Genomic DNA, 22,463 nt, shown 5'->3' with positions numbered 1-22,463 from the left:
GATGTATATTAGCATTTATATGGTGCCAATATTTCCCAGAGCATTTTACAATTGTACAATGAGGGTTTTTAAGAAGAAGTAACCGACAGCCAAAAATCATGTTGACAGATACAAGTAGTGATGAAGGCCTGTGAGTAGGAGATCAGGCTGCACATTGACAAACTGATGGGTTGGAGATCAGGCGGCACAAGGGACCCAGCTGGTGCTTGGGGAGGTCATGAGGCGTGACAGATGATGGATGAAAGAAATTTGGTCCTAATTTCCACTTGTAGTCATTTTTGATCAAAGTGCAGTTTATAGCACAGCCACTAGATGTCAGTGCAGCATTTAAAAACCATTCAAGCTTAATAAAGTAACAAAAACATGGATTCCTTACATTATAGTGTTAAACATAAAATAATATTTAGATCCCTGTCCCCTCTCTGAACTTGCGACAGGGATCTAAATACTTGCACCTGCTACCTAAATATACATCAATGCCTCCCAGATGGTGCACAGATCTTTGTATAGGGACAACAGCCGCGATGGAATCACTTATACAAACATTACTGAATTAATAACTCAATCAGTTTATCCTAACAAAACCCATCCCTACAGATATGGATGGAGCCGGTCTTATTATTATTGACATTTATATAGCGCCAACAAATTCCATAGCGCTTTATAATATTTTAATAGGGGGAGATAACACAATTTAAAAAAAAACTAACAAAAAAACTTATAGGAACAATAGGTTGAAGAGAACCCTGCTCAAACGAGCTTACAGTCTTGGACTTTTATGTAGCAGAATAAATAATTTTGGGAGTGAATAAGCAAATATCCTACAGAAGTAGACTCTGGAAAGAGGCATCACAAATAAATCAAACCGAAAATGACATTGCACGCGATGTTAGCTATGGATACAGTATGTAATCATCATATTCCCAATCTGCAGGATTACATCTGGTCCTTTGGGCTTTGGTGGATAGTCCCAGGCTAATTGAGGCCTGTAGCTTGAGACAGCCTGCTGTGACACTGCTCCTAAGTTCTACGAGGTCGCTCAAAAGGCGCAGTCGCCATCTTGGGAGGCTATGTGAGAGACATCCCCAGTACATTGGACCCAGCCCGGCTCCAAGCCATCACAGGCCCAGCCCCAAGCAGGGTTTGGAGTCAGGCTCCACAGTAATGGCTCTCATGACTATTTAGATAGGTTGGTTCAGGTTGGTTCTCCGCCATTCAGTGACTCTGTGGAGGAGACTGTACTCTCCGCTGCCTTGCCGCTATACGGGTCAGGAATTCTGCAAAAATGTGGTCCAGCATGGACAGTCTGACACAGCCTGCATGAAAAAAAATGATTTATTTTCAATCAGATGTAACTTACTTTAGATGTTTTTTCTTTTTATCTCCTGCTCTGTAAATGTTACTTTTTTTACATACAGAGGGTTCCGGCAAGGTCTAGCAAGCTATTACAAGAGCAGGAGATGAGGAATTCTAAATAAAACAGATTTTACAAGAAAGGAAGTGTAAACATTAGAGGACTCTTTACAGGAAGTGTTTAGGAAGCCTGTGTAAGTCACATGCAGGGAGGTGTGACTAGGGCTGTATAAACAAAATGATTTAACTCCTAAATGGCAGAGAATTGAGCAAAGTGACTGCAGGGGCATGTTCTATACACCAAAACTCCTTTATTAAGCTAAAGTTGTTTCAGTAACTATAGTGTCCCTTTAAAGTCTAATCTCAAAGCCTATCCTTAAAACCCAACTGTAATCACACACAAATATGGTTATTTACTAAACTGTGAATGTTGATGAATCAAACAGGGTTTTTTACTTAAGTGAAAATGAAAAGTGATTTTCTAATTTAAGGCCGGAGTAGCTGATTTAGAGGATTCTTCCATTTCGGCTATTTTGACCTTGAATTTGAAATTCACTCTGTCTTCTCACCCTGGTAAATTAAGAACTGTGTTGTAAAGTTTGGCGAAAATAGCTGATTTGCAAAAATTCTCCAACCAGCTACAGTCACAGATTGTCTATTATAGCCTCAAAGAATAATTAATTTTCAATTCAGTGCAATTCAGAATTCAGTAATTAACCCAGATAGGCTTGAGTCAGATCAATAGACTATAAACAGATGGACATGATATCTCACCGATACAGAAAATGGCTGGATAGAAATGTATTGATAAACAGGGGGTTTATTCGCTAAGTCAAAATCATGAAAAAATCCTGACAAACTGGACCTATAGCAGGGGTGGAGAATTGTTCTAAATCTGCTCCCCATTCAGATTTCAATTCGCTACAATTGATTGTTTAGTGAATGAGCCCCCAATATGGGATGTTTTGAAAGATGTGAGCAGCCAGGGGGAGAGGAGGTGAGTGAGATGTTTGGAGTGAGATTTGCAATGCTGATTTCTGCCTGAGAGGGTGCCCTGTGAAGATTGCAATGTGATACATGATGTCAGAGGAATTGTCCTGGTCTCTTGTCATTCCCCAGCTCTGGAAGGAGCAGATGGATGTGGGCTCACATGTGACATGGATACTGTATCCAGCTTCTCCCCAGGACCCCTGGACTCTGTCTGTCCCCACTGAGGGGAAACTTTACCAGGAAACCGTGTCCCTTTAATGAGGAGCCCGGGAAGGAAGGAGCTGTCTGTCCGAGGATGGGGGACGGTCGGGGGTCTGGTGCCAGCTGTCCCCCTGCGGTGGCCGATCAGATCGAGGTGTCAGAGTCGGTGGATTGCCTGCCCATGGCTGTGGAAGATGTAAATAGACGTAGCTTCTTCCTATTTATACACTAAGTTTAGCTAAGCCGGGGGGAGGGGGGCTTTTAAACTCTGCCATTTAAATCCAAGGCTGTGGGATCTCTGCAGGTCAAACTCTGCCATTTAAATCCCAGGTATTGAGATCTCTGCAGGTCAAACTCTGCCATTTAAATCCCAGGTATTGAGATCTCTGCAGGTCAAACTCTGCCATTTAAATCCCAGGTATTGAGATCTCTGCAGGTCAAACTCTGCCATTTAAATCCCAGGTATTGAGATCTCTGCAGGTCAAACTCTGCCATTTAAATCCCAGGTATTGAGATCACTGCAGGTCAAACTCTGCCATTTAAATCCCAGTTAGAGAGATCTCTGCAGGTTAAACTCTGCCATTTAAATCCCATGTATTGAGATCTCTGCAGGTTAAACTCTGCCATTTAAATCCCAGGTATTGAGATCTCTGTAGGTTAAACTCTGCCATTTAAATCCCAGGTATTGAGATCTCTGCAGGTCAAACTCTGCCATTTAAATCCCAGGTATTGAGATCTCTGCAGGTCAAACTCTGCCATTTAAATCCCAGTTAGAGAGATCTCTGCAGGTCAAACTCTGCCATTTAAATCCCAGGTATTGAGATCTCTGCAGGTCAAACTCTGCCATTTAAATCCCAGGTATTGAGATCTCTGCAGGTTAAACTCTGCCATTTAAATCCCAAGTATTGAGATCACTGCAGGTCAAACTCTGCCATTTAAATCCCAGTTAGAGAGATCTCTGCAGGTTAAACTCTGCCATTTAAATCCCATGTATTGAGATCTCTGCAGGTTAAACTCTGCCATTTAAATCCCAGGTATTGAGATCTCTGCAGGTTAAACTCTGCCATTTAAATCCCAGGTATTGAGATCTCTGTAGGTTAAACTCTGCCATTTAAATCCCAGGTATTGAGATCTCTGCAGGTCAAACTCTGCCATTTAAATCCCAGTTAGAGAGATCTCTGCAGGTTAAACTCTGCCATTTAAATCCCAGGTATTGAGATCTCTGCAGGTCAAACTCTGCCATTTAAATCCCAGGTATTGAGATCTCTGCAGGTCAAACTCTGCCATTTAAATCCCAGGTATTGAGATCTCTGCAGGTCAAACTCTGCCATTTAAATCCCAGTTAGAGAGATCTCTGCAGGTTAAACTCTGCCATTTAAATCCCATGTATTGAGATCTCTGCAGGTTAAACTCTGCCATTTAAATCCCAGGTATTGAGATCTCTGCAGGTTAAACTCTGCCATTTAAATCCCAGGTATTGAGATCTCTGTAGGTTAAACTCTGCCATTTAAATCCCAGGTATTGAGATCTCTGCAGGTCAAACTCTGCCATTTAAATCCCAGTTAGAGAGATCTCTGCAGGTTAAACTCTGCCATTTAAATCCCAGGTATTGAGATCTCTGCAGGTCAAACTCTGCCATTTAAATCCCAGGTATTGAGATCACAGCAGGTCAAACTCTGCCATTTAAATCCCAGGTATTGAGATCACAGCAGGTTAAACTCTGCCATTTAAATCCCAGGTATTGAGATCACTGCTGGTCAAACTCTGCCATTTAAATCCCAGGTATTGAGATCTCTGCAGGTTAAACTCTGCCATTTAAATCCCAGGTATTGAGATCTCTGCAGGTCAAACTCTGCCATTTAAATCCCAGGTATTGAGATCACTGCAGGTTAAACTCTGCCATTTAAATCCCAGGTATTGATATCTCTGCAGGTTAAACTCTGCAATTTAAATCCCAGGTATTGAGATCTCTGTAGGTCAAACTCTGCCATTTAAATCCCATGTATTGAGATCTCTGCAGGTTAAACTCTGCCATTTAAATCCCAGGTATTGAGATCACAACAGGTCAAACTCTGCCATTTAAATCCCAGGTATTGAGATCTCTGTAGGTCAAACTCTGCCATTTAAATCCCAGGTATTGAGATCACAGCAGGTCAAACTCTGCCATTTAAATCCCAGGTATTGAGATCACAGCAGGTCAAACTCTGCCATTTAAATCCCAGGTATTGAGATCACTGCAGGTTAAACTCTGCCATTTAAATCCCAGGTATTGATATCTCTGCAGGTTAAACTCTGCCATTTAAATCCCAGGTATTGAGATCTCTGTAGGTCAAACTCTGCCATTTAAATCCCATGTATTGAGATCTCTGCAGGTTAAACTCTGCCATTTAAATCCCAGGTATTGAGATCACAACAGGTCAAACTCTGCCATTTAAATCCCAGGTATTGAGATCTCTGTAGGTCAAACTCTGCCATTTAAATCCCAGGTATTGAGATCTCTGCAGGTCAAACTCTGCCATTTAAATCCCAGGTATTGAGATCTCTGCAGGTCAAACTCTGCCATTTAAATCCCAGGTATTGAGATCACAGCAGGTCAAACTCTGCCATTTAAATCCCAGGTATTGAGATCTCTGCAGGTCAAACTCTGCCATTTAAATCCCAGGTATTGAGATCTCTGCAGGTTAAACTCTGCCATTTAAATCCCAGGTATTGAGATCTCTGCAGGTTAAACTCTGCCATTTAAATCCCAGGTATTGAGATCTCTGCAGGTTAAACTCTGCCATTTAAATCCCAGGTATTGAGATCTCTGTAGGTTAAATTCTGCCATTTAAATCCCAGGTATTGAGATCACTGCAGGTCAAACTCTGCCATTTAAATCCCAGGTATTGAGATCTCTGTAGGTCAAACTCTGCCATTTAAATCCCACGTATTGAGATCTCTGCAGGTCAAACTCTGCCATTTAAATCCCAGGTATTGAGATCTCTGTAGGTCAAACTCTGCCATTTAAATCCCAGGTATTGAGATCTCTGCAGGTTAAACTCTGCCATTTAAATCCCAGGTATTGAGATCACAGCAGGTTAAACTCTGCCATTTAAATCCCAGGTATTGAGATCTCTGCAGGTCAAACTCTGCCATTTAAATCCCAGGTATTGAGATCTCTGCAGGTTAAACTCTGCCATTTAAATCCCAGGTATTGAGATCACTGCAGGTCAAACTCTGCCATTTAAATCCCAGGTATTGAGATCTCTGCAGGTTAAACTCTGCCATTTAAATCCCAGGTATTGAGATCACAGCAGGTTAAACTCTGCCATTTAAATCCCAGGTATTGAGATCTCTGCAGGTCAAACTCTGCCATTTAAATCCCAGGTATTGAGATCTCTGCAGGTTAAACTCTGCCATTTAAATCCCAGGTATTGAGATCTCTGCAGGTTAAACTCTGCCATTTAAATCCCAGGTATTGAGATCACAGCAGGTTAAACTCTGCCATTTAAATCCCAGGTATTGAGATCACAGCAGGTTAAACTCTGCCATTTAAATCCCAGGTATTGAGATCTCTGCTGGTCAAACTCTGCCATTTAAATACCAGGTATTGAGATCTCTGCAGGTCAAACTCTGCCATTTAAATCCCAGGTATTGAGATCTCTGCAGGTCAAACTCTGCCATTTAAATCCCACATATTGAGATCTCTGCAGGTCAAACTCTGCCATTTAAATCCCAGTTAGAGAGATCTCTGCAGGTTAAACTCTGCCATTTAAATCCCAGGTATTGAGATCTCTGTAGGTCAAACTCTGCCATTTAAATCCCAGGTATTGAGATCTCTGCAGGTCAAACTCTGCCATTTAAATCCCAGGTATTGAGATCACAACAGGTCAAACTCTGCCATTTAAATCCCAGGTATTGAGATCACAACAGGTCAAACTCTGCCATTTAAATCCCAGGTATTGAGATCTCTGTAGGTCAAACTCTGCCATTTAAATCCCAGGTATTGAGATCACAGCAGGTCAAACTCTGCCATTTAAATCCCAGGTATTGAGATCTCTGCAGGTCAAACTCTGCCATTTAAATCCCAGGTATTGAGATCTCTGCAGGTCAAACTCTGCCATTTAAATCCCAGGTATTGAGATCTCTGCAGGTTAAACTCTGCCATTTAAATCCCAGGTATTGAGATCTCTGCAGGTTAAACTCTGCCATTTAAATCCCAGGTATTGAGATCACAGCAGGTCAAACTCTGCCATTTAAATCCCAGGTATTGAGATCACTGCAGGTCAAACTCTGCCATTTAAATCCCAGGTATTGAGATCTCTGTAGGTTAAACTCTGCCATTTAAATCCCAGGTATTGAGATCTCTGCAGGTCAAACTCTGCCATTTAAATCCCAGGTATTGAGATCTCTGCAGGTCAAACTCTGCCATTTGAATCCCAGTGAGATGCCAGCTCTGATCTCCTGTATATTCCATATGTTGATGTAGGGATTATCAGGAGTGTGAGCAGGGCTGTGACTGTATCACCACCAGACACCCAACATGCTGGGATCAGACTGACTGCTGAACACCTGTTACAAAGTGTCTTCAATGGAATACAGGGAGAATTACTGATTGTAATACAGGGAGAATTACCGATTGTAATACAGGGAGAATTACTGATTGTAATACAGGGAGAATTACTGATTGTAATACAGGGAGAATTACCGATTGTAATACAGGGAGAATTACCGATTGTAATACAGGGAGAATTACCGACTGGAATACAGGGAGAATTACCGACTGGAATACAGGGAGAATTACCGACTGGAATACAGGGAGAATTACCGATTGGAATACAGGGAGAATTACCGATTGGAATACAGGGAAAATTACCGATTGGAATACAGGGAAAATTACTGATTGGAATACAGGGAGAATTACTGATTGGAATACAGGGCGACTGATGGGAATTACCGGCTGTAATACAGGGCGACTGATGGGAATTACCGGCTGTAATACAGGGCGACAGATGGGAATTACCGGCTGTAATACGGGGTGACTAATACGGGGCCACTGATGGGAATTACCATCTGTAATACGGGGCGACTGATGGGAATTACTGGCTGTAATACGGGGCGACTGATGGGAATTACCGGCTGTAATACGGGGTGACTGATGGGAATTACCGGCTGTAATACGGGGCGACGGATGGGAATTACCGGCTGTAATACGGGGCGACAGATGGGAATTACCGGCTGTAATACAGGGTGATTAATGGGAATTACCGGCTGTAATACAGGGTGATTAATGGGAATTACCGGCTGTAATACAGGGCGACTGATGGGAATTACCGGCTGTAACACAGGGCGACTAATACGGGGCGATGGATGGGAATTACCGGCTGTAATACGGGGCCACTGATGGGAATTACCGTCTGTAATACGGGGCGACTGATGGGAATTACCGGCTGTAATACGGGGTGACTGATGGGAATTACCGGCTGTAATACAGGGCGACTGATGGGAATTACCGGCTTTAACACAGGGCGACTAATACGGGGCGATGGATGGGAATTACCGGCTGTAATACAGGGCGATGGATGGGAATTACCGGCTGTAATACGGGGCCACTGATGGGAATTACCGTCTGTAATACGGGGCGACTGATGGTAATTACCGGCTGTAATACGGGGCGACTGATGGGAATTACCGGCTGTAATACGGGGCGACTGATGGGAATTACCGGCTGTAATACGGGGAGACTGATGGGAATTACCGGCTGTAATACGGGGCGACGGATGGGAATTACCGGCTGTAATACAGGGCGACTGATGGGAATTACCGGCTGTAATACGGGGCACTAATACGGGGCGACTGATGGGAATTACCGGCTGTAATACGGGGCGACTGATGGGAATTACCGGCTGTAATACGGGGCGACTGATGGGAATTACCGGCTGTAATACGGGGCGACGGATGGGAATTACCGGCTGTAATACGGGGCGACTGATGGGAATTACCGGCTGTAATACGGGGCGACTGATGGGAATTACCGGCTGTAATACGGGGCGACTGATGGGAATTACCGGCTGTAATACGGGGCGACTGATGGGAATTACCGGCTGTAATACGGGGCGACTGATGGGAATTACCGGCTGTAATACGGGGCCACTGATGGGAATTACCGTCTGTAATACGGGGCGACTGATGGGAATTACCGGCTGTAATACGGGGTGACGGATGGGAATTACCGGCTGTAATACAGGGCGACTGATGGGAATTACCGGCTGTAACACAGGGCGACTAATACGGGGCGATGGATGGGAATTACCGGCTGTAATACAGGGCGATGGATGGGAATTACCAGCTGTAATACGGGGCCACTGATGGGAATTACCGTCTGTAATACGGGGCGACTGATGGTAATTACCGGCTGTAATACGGGGCGACTGATGGGAATTACCGGCTGTAATACGGGGCGACTGATGGGAATTACCGGCTGTAATACGGGGAGACTGATGGGAATTACCGGCTGTAATACGGGGCGACGGATGGGAATTACCGGCTGTAATACAGGGCGACTGATGGGAATTACCGGCTGTAATACGGGGCACTAATACGGGGCGATGGATGGGAATTACCGGCTGTAATACGGGGCGACTGATGGGAATTACCGGCTGTAATACGGGGCGACTGATGGGAATTACCGGCTGTAATACGGGGCGACGGATGGGAATTACCGGCTGTAATACGGGGCGACTGATGGGAATTACCGGCTGTAATACGGGGCGACTGATGGGAATTACCGGCTGTAATACGGGGCGACTGATGGGAATTACCGGCTGTAATACGGGGCGACTGATGGGAATTACCGACTGTAATACGGGGCGACTGATGGGAATTACCGACTGTAATACGGGGCGACTGATGGGAATTACCGGCTGTAATACGGGGCGACTGATGGGAATTACAGGCTGTAATACGGGGCGACTATTACGGGGCAACTGATGGGAATTACCGACTGTAATACGGGGCGACTAATGGGAATTACCGGCTGTAATACGGGGCGACTAATGGGAATTACCGGCTGTAATACGGGGCGACTGATGGGAATTACTGGCTGTAATACACGGCGACTGATGGGAATTACCGGCTGTAACACCGGGTGACTGATGGGAATTACCGGCTGTAACACAGGGCGACTAATGGGAATTACCGGCTGTAACACAGGGCGACTAATGGGAATTACCGGCTGTAATACAGGGTGACTGATGGGAATTACCGGCTGTAACACAGGGCGACTAATGGGAATTACCGGCTGTAATACGGGGCGACTATTACGGGGCAACTGATGGGAATTACCGGCTGTAACACAGGGCGACTAATGGGAATTACCGGCTGTAATACACGGCGACTGATGGGAATTACCGGCTGTAATACACGGCGACTGATGGGAATTACCGGCTGTAACACCGGGTGACTGATGGGAATTACCGGCTGTAACACAGGGCGACTAATGGGAATTACCGGCTGTAATACAGGGTGACTGATGGGAATTACCGGCTGTAACACAGGGCGACTAATGGGAATTACCGGCTGTAATACGGGGCGACTATTACGGGGCAACTGATGGGAATTACCGGCTGTAACACAGGGCGACTAATGGGAATTACCGGCTGTAATACACGGCGACTGATGGGAATTACCGGCTGTAATACACGGCGACTGATGGGAATTACCGGCTGTAACACCGGGTGACTGATGGGAATTACCGGCTGTAACACAGGGCGACTAATGGGAATTACCGGCTGTAATACAGGGTGACTGATGGGAATTACTGGCTGTAACACAGGGCGACTAATGGGAATTACCGGCTGTAATACGGGGCGACTGATGGGAATTACCGGCTGTAACACCGGGTGACTTATGGGAATTACCGGCTGTAATACGGGGCGACTGATGGGAATTACCGGCTGTAACACAGGGCGACTGATGGGAATTACCGGCTGTAACACAGGGCGACTGATGGGAATTACCGGCTGTAACACAGGGCGACTAATGGGAATTACCGGCTGTAATACAGGGTGACTGATGGGAATTACCGGCTGTAACACAGGGCGACTAATGGGAATTACCGGCTGTAATACGGGGCGACTGATGGGAATTACCGGCTGTAACACAGGGCGACTAATGGGAATTACCGGCTGTAATACGGAGCGACTGATGGGTTGCAGTGAAAGGAGGTTGTTACAGTGTATAATACAGGGTGACGATAGTTACTGTGTAATACGAAAAGTTGTGGTGTATAATACTGGGTGACGAGTGGTAGTTAGATCACACAAGGCAAGTAGACTGGCAGTTGTTATAGTGTGTAGTACAGTGTGACTGCTGGTAATTCCATTGTTTAATATATGACTGTAGTGTGTAATACAGAATGACTAGTGGTTGCTACAATGTTTAATATACGGTTTTAGATGGCGTTTTTTGTTTTTTTTAGACTTTTTTTGTCCTGATTCCAATACAAATGTGCTCCCTAAGACGGTGTCTACAGATAGCCGTAATAATATCCAGTTATAAAATTTTGACGAATTATCTGTTTTTGTATCACCGTGAAAAAAAGACTTGCGCCATTACCAGGGAACGGCGCCGGCCTACTCCAACAATCACAATCCAATGATTAGATACGATTTATGGTTAAAACAGCAAAAAAATAAATAATCTCTAAGTCCGCTATCGTTCGAGTTCTGCTACTTTTGCCTTGAATGTGATTATTATTATTTCATACTACTGTCAATGGGTGAAAGGGAAATTTAAGGACAACGTCTGAAGGGAACATTGAAGTGAAGGTCGCTCTTCTGGCGCCGACAGCACTGTTTGCTCTCTACCATCACTTTCCATTTGATAGGTCTATGATTTCCTGTGGTCTCATGGTGGTTATGGTGCGTGATTCTTAATGTGTTTATGAAGTCAGAGTAGACGAGGTAATGAGTTAATCGGAGAAGCGAACGGAAATGGCTATTAATTAGTTATTAATGAGTTCTTGCTTTATAAGCTACTAAGGAGTTGTTGCGTGTCAGAGTGGAGTGGGTTATTTGTCTTTAAAATTCTTCCCTTTTCCTCTTTTTTTGCATTCCGACCTTTCAGCATTGGAGAGCTCTGTTTGATCAGGTATGTAGAATATGTCGACATTTTTTATGTATTTTGCCTGTAATATAAGATAACACAGTGAAGTTGTTTAGTGTCTCATTACCATTTGTTCTATGTCGTTCTTTATGTTAAGTATTGAATAACATTTGTGGAGTTTGGTTGTGCATAATCAGAGTTGAAAGTTTAACAAAGTAAACCTTTCCCCGTCAAAAGTAAATAATTTATAGTGAATTGGCGAGATTGTAATAATTACTGTTAAATTATGTGTACTGTCACGAACGCACCCTACTCCAAGAGTGTGCGTGATGTAGTTGTGGTGGTGAAAGGGTTAAAGTACACTATTTGTCTGCACTAGACCGGAAATAATGACAAAATCCCCCTTTTTAACACCACCCACACTTAAACATAATAATATAACTATTACTATTTTTTTTTTTTTTTAAATTCTTTATTTTTGTTGTGCGCATATATATCACAGGCAGGTAAGAGGTGCCCCAAAAGCAATCCTCCAACGTATCCCACGCTCAACATGCGGGGCACAAGATGAACAGGCACATTTTATAATATAATATTAACAAGTGGAGACAGTCGCTTGTGTAAGTAGCTAGGTAGTTAGTTCCAGTTAAATCATTGCGGTGGCTATGCGTTTGATATCTAAACGTTAGTGACATCGCTTTAGTGCTAGTAGTAAACAATTCTGTTACACAACGTATTTTATGAGAGTAGAGTAACATATTATGAGTAGGCATTAAGCATGCGTCGATTAGCAGTAGGATGCAGTGCCAGTTAGTCACTATGCTTTAAGTTACTAAACAATGTTGGCACGTAAGATATATCATGAAAGAAAAGAAATAAAAAAAAAAAGTAAAACAAAGCCTTGTAAGTAAGCAGTAAGCATGTATTTGTTAGCAACAGGCTAAATTCTGTTAACATGGCTGGAGCGTGCAGTAAAGCTATCGCTGACTATTTGGATGCATGCCTACTGAATGCTGTATAGAGTTTAAAGAGCGTCAGATTAAAATATAAAATAATGATTTATACGTATAAGACATGCTAGGCAGATGGAAATTAACAATTCTTCATGTGTGAAACAACTATTATACTAAGGTCCTCTGGGGTCCCCCAGGCAAAAGTCCCTCACCGAACTGGCTGGCAGGCAGGTTAAAAGGTAGGTGTCATAGCTGTGAGGTGAAATGTGGTTTATGTTGCTTGGTCCAGCCGCAGGAGGGTCGCCTGTTCTGCTAACGCGGAGCTGCCAGTCTTTTGCAATAAGGCGTTCAGCCGATGCCTTGGCTGGGCGTCATGTGAGTAGTGTCTCTGTGACTTGGAGGGTAGGCAGGGTAAGTAAGGAAACCGAAGCCCTGGGAATAGGGGTTCAGGAAGGCAGCGTTTGTCCCAAAGTTGTAATATTTCTCCCTCCGGCCCCAGGCTGTATCGCTGGTTTGCGGTTGTCTGCTTTCTGGGGAGGTGTATGGACGATCTGTCGCTGGGTGCCGGTCGGTGGTTGTCGGGACCGCTGAGTGGTAGGCTGGTCGGGTCCTGTGCCGTGTCTTTGTCTCGGTTATGTCGTTATTTGAGGGGCCCGGCGCCCCTGCCTGCTTTTTTGAGGTTTGGCTCCGTTCCAGTCTGGGGGCCGCTTTAAAGTTGCGAGGGGGGTTCCTCTTTAGCTTACGCCGGGTGGCCGGGCGGATCCATGCCACCGCCTCTCTCATTGCCAGGTTGTACAACCGTTTCTGGGCTCTGAGCTTCGCCCACAAGTAGGTACCTAGTCGGTTGATGAACTCCTGTGCATACTGGGGTGGCTTTGTGAGTGTGCGTTTGGGCTGTGCCGCCATCTTGGTTGGGCCCCGTAGGTTGCACGTGGAGTTTGGTCTTCCTAATCCAGGGATCTGCTAGCTCGTTTCTCGCTTAGTTGTGTCGGGATATCCCACACCGGCAGGGGGGGGTGATCAGGGCCTCAACGCCGCAGTATTTTCCGCGGGTTTGCCGGCGTGGAGGTCGGCCGCCACTCACACGTCTGCGCCCGTGGTAGGCTGCAACTCTGCGTTAGCTTTAAAATGCCTCCCGGAGGTCTGGCTAGATACGTCCCGGGATACTGCCGCTGCTCTGCTGTGCCAGGTAAGTGAGCTCGGTGTGATTTCGGTGTGATTTGTCGGGTTAAATCGCCTATTTGCAGGTCATCACACGGAGCTCTGGTTTAGTGCGACCAGTCAGCTCGGCATCCAGGCCCCGCCCCAACTATTACTATTTTAACGCTGCCACCACCAAGACAATTTATAAATGGGCTGCCTTGGTCCCCCAGGTAAATCAATAATAAAACCCACCAAATATTACTTAGTACAATATTTAAGGAATTACAAACATACTAACTAGTCTCTTCAGGTAACGTGATTCTTAACCAGACAAAGGCAGAACTTAATAAATTAATGTTTATTATGAGCAAAAATTAATCACAGTGCATATAACAATACATGATAAACAAATTATTTACACCAACAACAGATAAAAAACAAAAAGGATAAAATACAGAAGTCCTAATTACTCAATTAGGTTTTCAAAGTTCAACTTCTGTCCAGGGGGTCTCTGGCAAGGAAAGATGGTGACTCACTTAGAATTAGATTCTGTCCCCCAAGCAAGTACCGTAATTTACATAAACATTTACACCCTGTCCTCTCCACAGCAGGGCCCCTAAAGGGCTTTGGTTGGTAACACATATCACTCTCAGGCACATACTGGGATAACAACCTACCTAAGTCGGTACCAAGCAATACATTTGTAGGAATATTATCCGATACCCCCACATCCCTCAAACCCCTGCCCGCTCCCCAATCCAAATATACACTTTCCATTGGCACTGCAGGACATATTCCCCCAATCCCCTTTACGGCTAAAGTCCGGCCAGGGATAAAGTCCTCAGAGCGCACTAGCTCTGGACGCACAAGAGTCACATCTGCCCCCGTGTCCCTGAGTCCCACAGTTACCTTCTCTCCCACTGTAACAGGCTGCAGGTTCACATTGTTGTTGCCCTCTGACTTGGTCACGAACAACACAGAAGATGGGGCTCTTGCAGGTTGAACCCCTCCGGATGAGGGTGCTGGCCTCCTTTTCTCTGGGCAGGTATTACTCAAGTGCCCCATTCGGTTGCAAATAAAACATCTGCGACTATCTCCTTGCGCAGACATGGCACTAGCTACCCCTCTCCCTGAGGTAGGAGCTGAAACAAAAGATGGCCCGCTAGGCCTTGTGATGGGGAGTCGTGGTGGTGTGGTCCTCCAGCTGGATGTTCCCTTGGCAAAACCTCTGCTCCGGTCCACTGTTGCTCGATTGGCAGTGTGGAAATCTGCCAGCTCACCCGTTTCCAATGCCGTTTTGGGGTTCCGGTCCAGCAACCATTCCTGTACATCGGCTGGGCAGAGCTGCAAAAACTGTTCTTTTATTAACAGTTCTTGCAAACTTTCCAAAGTGGTAATCTCCAGCCCTGTAGTCCACTGTCCGAATGCTGTCGCCAGGTGCCCCACAACTGCTGCATAACTTTCTGTGGGATGCTTTTGCAAAGTCCTGAATTTCTTTCGGTACACCTCAGGAGTAAGGTTGTACCGTTTTTGCAAGGCAGCCTTAATCACATCATAGTCCTGGTCAAATTCTGCCGGAAGCGCAGCAAATGCTTCCAGTGCAGGACCTCTGAGACCGGGGGTGAGGTATTTTGCCCACTGGACCTTTGGTAGCTGGTACAGCCTGCAAACTTTTTCAAAACTGCGCAGGAAAACATCCAAATCACTATCTTTCTCCAAAGTTGGAAAATTCTCTGCACGTGGTTTGGGTGCAGAAGAGTCTCTGGAATTAATACTTGCGCTCCCCTTTGGCCGGCGGACCTGGGGGGGATTTCTGCATTATCTGTCCCCCCCGGATTATTTCCTGGGGGGGATGCGTCCCCCCCCATCCCCCCTGGTTCCTACGCCCGTGCACATTCCTATGCCATTCATACTACCCTTTCTGTCATCTGACCTCTGTGGGGGTTCCAGCTTCAAAAGATGTAACCCCTGATGACCTCAGCAATATCATCTCTGTAATTTGTGCCATTTACTACACAAATTACATTAAAGGATAATATTTCATAGTGTAATAATAAATTATGCACCCTTGCCGTGACATGTACTGCGTTTACAGCAAAGAACTATAAATATGTTCCCACGCGTTGCACCGTGACACACCATTTTATTCATTCGTGTGCGTACTCATTCGTGTGCGTGAATCAGGTTTGAATATATTGAGGTATAACACATAAAATAGGCTTGTTTTGTCATACAATGGGGAAATTTTGTTTTTATCCCCACTGAACATACCAATCCATGGCTGGTGAAGAGAAATAGTTACTGTAGACAAAGGACTTTATATGAGGTGAGCTTGAATGTGGTAGAGCGAAAAAAGGTGATGAATGCTTGGGATTCAGGGTACGAGGATAACAGTGGAATAGGGAGAGGAACGCAACAGCCGGGTATTGGAAAAAGAACTTATGATACATAGGGACCATACCAGGAGAGGGGTGTTAACGTATGATGTTGTTGGGCAGTACGAGTTGGGATAGGAAGAGATGGGAAACACGAGGATAATGCATTGTTCTTAAGAGAATCGGGGGAGATGGGGAGAGATTCTGACATATCTGGGATTACGGACTATACTTTTTGGAAGAGAGATAAAGAGTTATGGTAGCAGGTGAAATGAGGAACGATGATGAGGGGTAGGACTAGGTATGTTGAGCAGAGATAATAAGGGCTGGTACCAGGAGAGAGGAGCAGAGGTGATGACAGAAAATGCTACATTTGATACAGGGAGTTGGTTGGAAAGGGTCCTAGGTGCGAAAGGGAATTATGATATTAGATTAAGTGGGGAGAGAGGACGATACATTATTATTGATAGGATTCTTGACAATTTGGTTTGATAGTAGACTTTTTGACTGCAATCACGTAGAGCATTGCCCATTTCACTGCTGTGATCATTAGTTTATTAGAATGGTTAACTTTAAGGAGTTATTATTTATTCAGCATTAAGAGAACAGAGTTGGGGGGTAAATGAGGATTTATGGGCTGGGAAATTAATGCCACAGCCTAATTTATTCACCATGTGATATAACCCCTGGAGATGTCTATCAGCTGTTAGATCCAAGACCCCTGAACAAAAATGTCTAAGGTAAATGGGATCGTAACAGGTGACATGAGAGGTAAAGGCACAAGGGGACGAGGATGAAATGATGAACAATTGTAACAGGTGAAATGAAAAGTCAAAGTGACAGATTGTATTAAGTGGAAAAATGATGACGACACAAAAAGGTGAGGGATATTACAGGGAGAGATGGGAGAGTGTTCCTTTAATTAGAACATAACTTTTTTTACCTTGTATAATTAGTCCACTCCATTAAAGGGAAGTTAGGGAACCTATAGCCCCGAAAAAAAGAAATGATTTGAAGTCTTCCTATTTGATGGATGCAGATATTTGCTGACACCTTAACAAGGAGTCTATAGAATGGACCTTAGCTCAGAAAATAAGAGAAGGCGCAGGGCACCGTCTGGCAGTGATAATATATTCTGTATCTGATAACTTTCAAGATCTGCAAAAAAAATGACACTATTTCCAACTTAAAACACAAACAATACTGTCTGAAGCCAAGTGAAGGAAAATCTGTGAAAGTTTACAGATCTACTTTAATTTTCTATTCATTTTTACATTTTGTTATTCCCCATCCCACAATAAGTTTACAGTATCAACGCCTTAAAAATGAATTACCACATTGGGTAATTGAGGGATGAGCCCATTTGTCTTGTCTAGTGTTTTGTTTTATTTTTTTATTGGGCAATTTCACACCAATATACCTTCTCTACTGTCCCAAAACCCAGTTCCCATCCAATCAGACACTGGAAAGACTAGAAGGACTGTAGTATTTGATGTTTGGCATGTCTAGATTTGTTGAAGTAGTTGATCCTTTGGTACTCGCAGTTTACGGTGACTGAATTACTGACTGTTAAGGGAGTGTTAATTTGCTGCAGGGAACATGAGGTAAATGCTGGGCCTTTGTCTGTTGACGGTTAATCTCAGGCAGCCGCATGCCCATGACCCAGCTATGAAATGAACACAGCTGAAGTCTATTGTAAACCGCCACTTGGCTCCCCATACAATGGCAAGGATTGTTCACAAGGAGCGAGAGAAAAGGTCTAATACAGACAATCATTAACATTCCTCCAATTGTTAGGAGGGAAGCTTCCCAGTAATGGGATTTCTCAAATATCAGCCACCCAGGCTAAATGTGGCAATAACAAGGATATCTGTTCCATCCCACTGCAACGTGGGACATAGTAGGCATTCTTACGCATTTCTACCAGAAAGTACATCTACACATATCATTCTCCTATATGGGAAAATATCTAATATGGCTGGAGCATGGGATTCTGGGAAATCACCTGCTTTATTCTGTAATATCTTAGCATACAGAAATTTCCTTGCAGTATACAGAGCGCACCCTGCAGCCTGGGATTCTGGGTAATAACCTGCCTTACACCATAATCACACAGTATACAGAGCGCCCCCTGCAGCCAGGGATTCTGGGTAATAACCTGCCTTACACCATAATCACACAGTATACAGAGCGCACCCTGCAGCCTGGGATTCTGGGTAATAACCTGCCTTACCCCATAATCACACAGTATACAGAGCTCCCCCTGCAGCCAGGGATTCTGGGTAATAACCTGCCTTACCCCATAATCACACAGTATACGGAGCGCCCCCTGCAGCCAGGGATTCTGGGTAATAACCTGCCTTACCCCATAATCACACAGTATACAGAGCTCCCCCTGCAGCCAGGGATTCTGGGTAATAACCTGCCTTACCCCATAATCACACAGTATACGGAGCGCCACCTGCAGCCAGGGATTCTGGGTAATAACCCGCCTTACCCCATAATCACACAGTATACAGAGCTCCCCTGCAGCCAGGGATTCTGGGTAATAACCCGCCTTACCCCATAATAACACAGTATACAGAGCTCCCCCTGCAGCCAGGGATTCTGGGTAATAACCTGCCTTACCCCATAATGACACAGTATACAGAGCTCCCCCTGCAGCCGGGGATTCTGGGTAATAACCCGCCTTACCCCATAATCACACAGTATACAGAGCTCCCCCTGCAGCCAGGGATTCTGGGTAATAACCTGCCTTACCCCATAATCACACAGTATACGGAGCGCCACCTGCAGCCAGGGATTCTGGGTAATAACCCGCCTTACCCCATAATCACACAGTATACAGAGCTTCCCCTGCAGCCAGGGATTCTGGGTAATAACCCGCCTTACCCCATAATCACACAGTATACAGAGCTCCCCCTGCAGCCAGGGATTCTGGGTAATAACCCGCCTTACCCCATAATCACACAGTATACAGAGCTCCCCCTGCAGCCAGGGATTCTGGGTAATAACCTGCCTTACCCCATAATCACACAGTATACGGAGCGCCACCTGCAGCCAGGGATTCTGGGTAATAACCCGCCTTACCCCATAATCACACAGTATACAGAGCTTCCCCTGCAGCCAGGGATTCTGGGTAATAACCCGCCTTACCCCATAATCACACAGTATACAGAGCTCCCCCTGCAGCCAGGGATTCTGGGTAATAACCTGCCTTACCCCATAATCACACAGTATACGGAGCGCCACCTGCAGCCAGGGATTCTGGGTAATAACCTGCCTTACCCCATAATCACACAGTATACAGAGCTTCCCCTGCAGCCAGGGATTCTGGGTAATAACCCGCCTTACCCCATAATCACACAGTATACAGAGCTCCCCCTGCAGCCAGGGATTCTGGGTAATAACCCGCCTTACCCCATAATGACACAGTATACAGAGCTCCCCCTGCAGCCGGGGATTCTGGGTAATAACCCGCCTTACCCCATAATCACACAGTATACAGAGCTCCCCCTGCAGCCAGGGATTCTGGGTAATAACCTGCCTTACCCCATAATCACACAGTATACGGAGCGCCACCTGCAGCCAGGGATTCTGGGTAATAACCCGCCTTACCCCATAATCACACAGTATACAGAGCTTCCCCTGCAGCCAGGGATTCTGGGTAATAACCCGCCTTACCCCATAATCACACAGTATACAGAGCTCTCCCTGCAGCCAGGGATTCTGGGTAATAACCTGCCTTACCCCATAATCACACCGTATACAGAGCTTCCCCTGCAGCCAGGGATTCTGGGTAATAACCTACCTTACCCCATAATCACACAGTATACAGAGCTTCCCCTGCAGCCAGGGATTCTGGGTAATAACCTACCTTACCCCATAATCACACAGTATACAGAGCTCCCCCTGCAGCCGGGGATTCTGGGTAATAACCTGCCTTACCCCATAATCACACAGTATACAGAGCTCCCCCTGCAGCCAGGGATTCTGGGTAATAACCTGCCTTACCCCATAATCACACAGTATACAGAGCTCCCCCTGCAGCCAGGGATTCTGGGTAATAACCTGCCTTACCCCATAATCACACAGTATACAGAGCTCCCCCTGCAGCCAGGGATTCTGGGTAATAACCCGCCTTACCCCATAATCACACAGTATACAGAGCTTCCCCTGCAGCCAGGGATTCTGGGTAATAACCTGCCTTACCCCATAATCACACAGTATACAGAGCTCCCCCTGCAGCCAGGGATTCTGGGTAATAACCTACCTTACCCCATAATCACACAGTATACAGAGCTTCCCCTGCAGCCAGGGATTCTGGGTAATAACCTGCCTTACCCCATAATCACACAGTATACAGAGCTCCCCCTGCAGCCGGGGATTCTGGGTAATAACCTGCCTTACCCCATAATCACACAGTATACAGAGCTCCCCCTGCAGCCAGGGATTCTGGGTAATAACCCGCCTTACCCCATAATCACACAGTATACAGAGCTCCCCCTGCAGCCAGGGATTCTGGGTAATAACCTGCCTTACCCCATAATCACACAGTATACAGAGCGCACCCTGCAGCCTGGGATTCTGGGTAATAACCTGCCTTACCCCATAATCACACAGTATACAGAGCTCCCCCTGCAGCCAGGGATTCTGGGTAATAACCTGCCTTACCCCATAATCACACAGTATACAGAGCTCCCCCTGCAGCCAGGGATTCTGGGTAATAACCTGCCTTACCCCATAATCACACAGTATACAGAGCTCCCCCTGCAGCCAGGGATTCTGGGTAATAACCTGCCTTACCCCATAATCACACAGTATACAGAGCTCCCCCTGCAGGCAGGGATTCTGGGTAATAACCTGCCTTACCCCATAATCACACAGTATACAGAGCTCCCCCTGCAGCCAGGGATTCTGGGTAATAACCTGCCTTACCCCATAATCACACAGTATACAGAGCTCCCCCTGCAGCCAGGGATTCTGGGTAATAACCTGCCTTACCCCATAATCACACAGTATACAGAGCTTCCCCTGCAGCCAGGGATTCTGGGTAATAACCTGCCTTACCCCATAATCACACAGTATACAGAGCTCCCCCTGCAGCCAGGGATTCTGGGTAATAACCTGCCTTACCCCATAATCACACAGTATACAGAGCTCCCCCTGCAGCCAGGGATTCTGGGTAATAACCTGCCTTACCCCATAATCACACAGTATACAGAGCTCCCCCTGCAGCCAGGGATTCTGGGTAATAACCTGCCTTACCCCATAATCACACAGTATACAGAGCTTCCCCTGCAGCCAGGGATTCTGGGTAATAACCTGCCTTACCCCATAATCACACAGTATACAGAGCTCCCCCTGCAGCCAGGGATTCTGGGTAATAACCTGCCTTACCCCATAATCACACAGTATACAGAGCTCCCCCTGCAGCCAGGGATTCTGGGTAATAACCCGCCTTACCCCATAATCACACAGTATACAGAGCTCCCCCTGCAGCCAGGGATTCTGGGTAATAACCTGCCTTACCCCATAATCACACAGTATACAGAGCTCCCCCTGCAGCCAGGGATTCTGGGTAATAACCTGCCTTACCCCATAATCACACAGTATACAGAGCTTCCCCTGCAGCCAGGGATTCTGGGTAATAACCTGCCTTACCCCATAATCACACAGTATACAGAGCTCCCCCTGCAGCCAGGGATTCTGGGTAATAACCTGCCTTACTAAATTTCACCACCTGAATGTGGACCAATAAACATAATAATCATACAGTTTAAAACCTTGCCAGGCCCGCTTTCGATGGAGATATAAAAATATCTAGGTGGTAGAAATAGTTAGGAGTTCATTGACAGACGAAGGTTTAATCTCTGACACTGTGGTCATACGGCGTGCGTTTGGCGTGTTTGGCATGATTCCAAATTTTGCCCGTTTATGTTGTTGTTGTTTTATAAATAATAATAATACATTTTCCAGTGTATGTATAACCTACAGTGCAACCAAAACAAAAGGCAAAATACCGCAAAAAAACACAAATTAACACCAGGTTCTTCTTGTTGGTTGTCTCACCGAACAACCCTCCAAAAACCTAAGAATACAAAACACAAAACCTATAAGTGAAAAAAACACCTTGTGTTAAATAAAGAGAACTTACATTGTAATTACTGTTTTTTACAGTTTTTTTTCCTTGTGGAAAGATTTTTAAACCTTAGTCCAAACACATAGAGCCCTCTCACTTTTAGTTCTCTTGAGAGGGTCTCTATGTCTTTGGGCTAAGGTTCCAAAGAAAACCAAGGTGTTTGACCAGTAATTACATTGTGAATTCTCTCTCTCTCTTTTTTTTTTTTTTTGCATGTTGTGC

General features: G+C 45.4%; 1 protein-coding gene across 2 annotated transcripts in view; it reads left to right on the top strand.

The window, feature by feature from the left end:
- The first annotated feature begins 2,436 nt into the window (after positions 1-2,436).
- The window catches only part of RHBDL3 (rhomboid like 3), a 41,106-nt gene continuing 21,079 nt past the window's right edge, over positions 2,437-22,463 (top strand). Inside the window, exons 1-2 of one of the 2 annotated variants that reach the window (XM_063456176.1) lie at positions 2,437-2,740; positions 11,650-11,673. In XM_063456176.1, coding sequence (XP_063312246.1) covers positions 2,639-2,740; positions 11,650-11,673 — 126 coding nt within the window. In that variant the 5' untranslated portion in view covers positions 2,437-2,638. The remainder of the gene's footprint in view (positions 2,741-11,649; positions 11,674-22,463) is intronic. The other variant, XM_063456177.1, reaches the window with a different exon arrangement.

The sequence above is a fragment of the Pelobates fuscus genome, chromosome 5 (genome assembly GCF_036172605.1).
Source record: "Pelobates fuscus isolate aPelFus1 chromosome 5, aPelFus1.pri, whole genome shotgun sequence".
Taxonomy (NCBI): domain Eukaryota; kingdom Metazoa; phylum Chordata; class Amphibia; order Anura; family Pelobatidae; genus Pelobates; species Pelobates fuscus.
The sequence above is the reverse complement of the archived record's forward strand: the minus strand, read 5'-3'. Positions and strand labels throughout refer to the sequence as shown.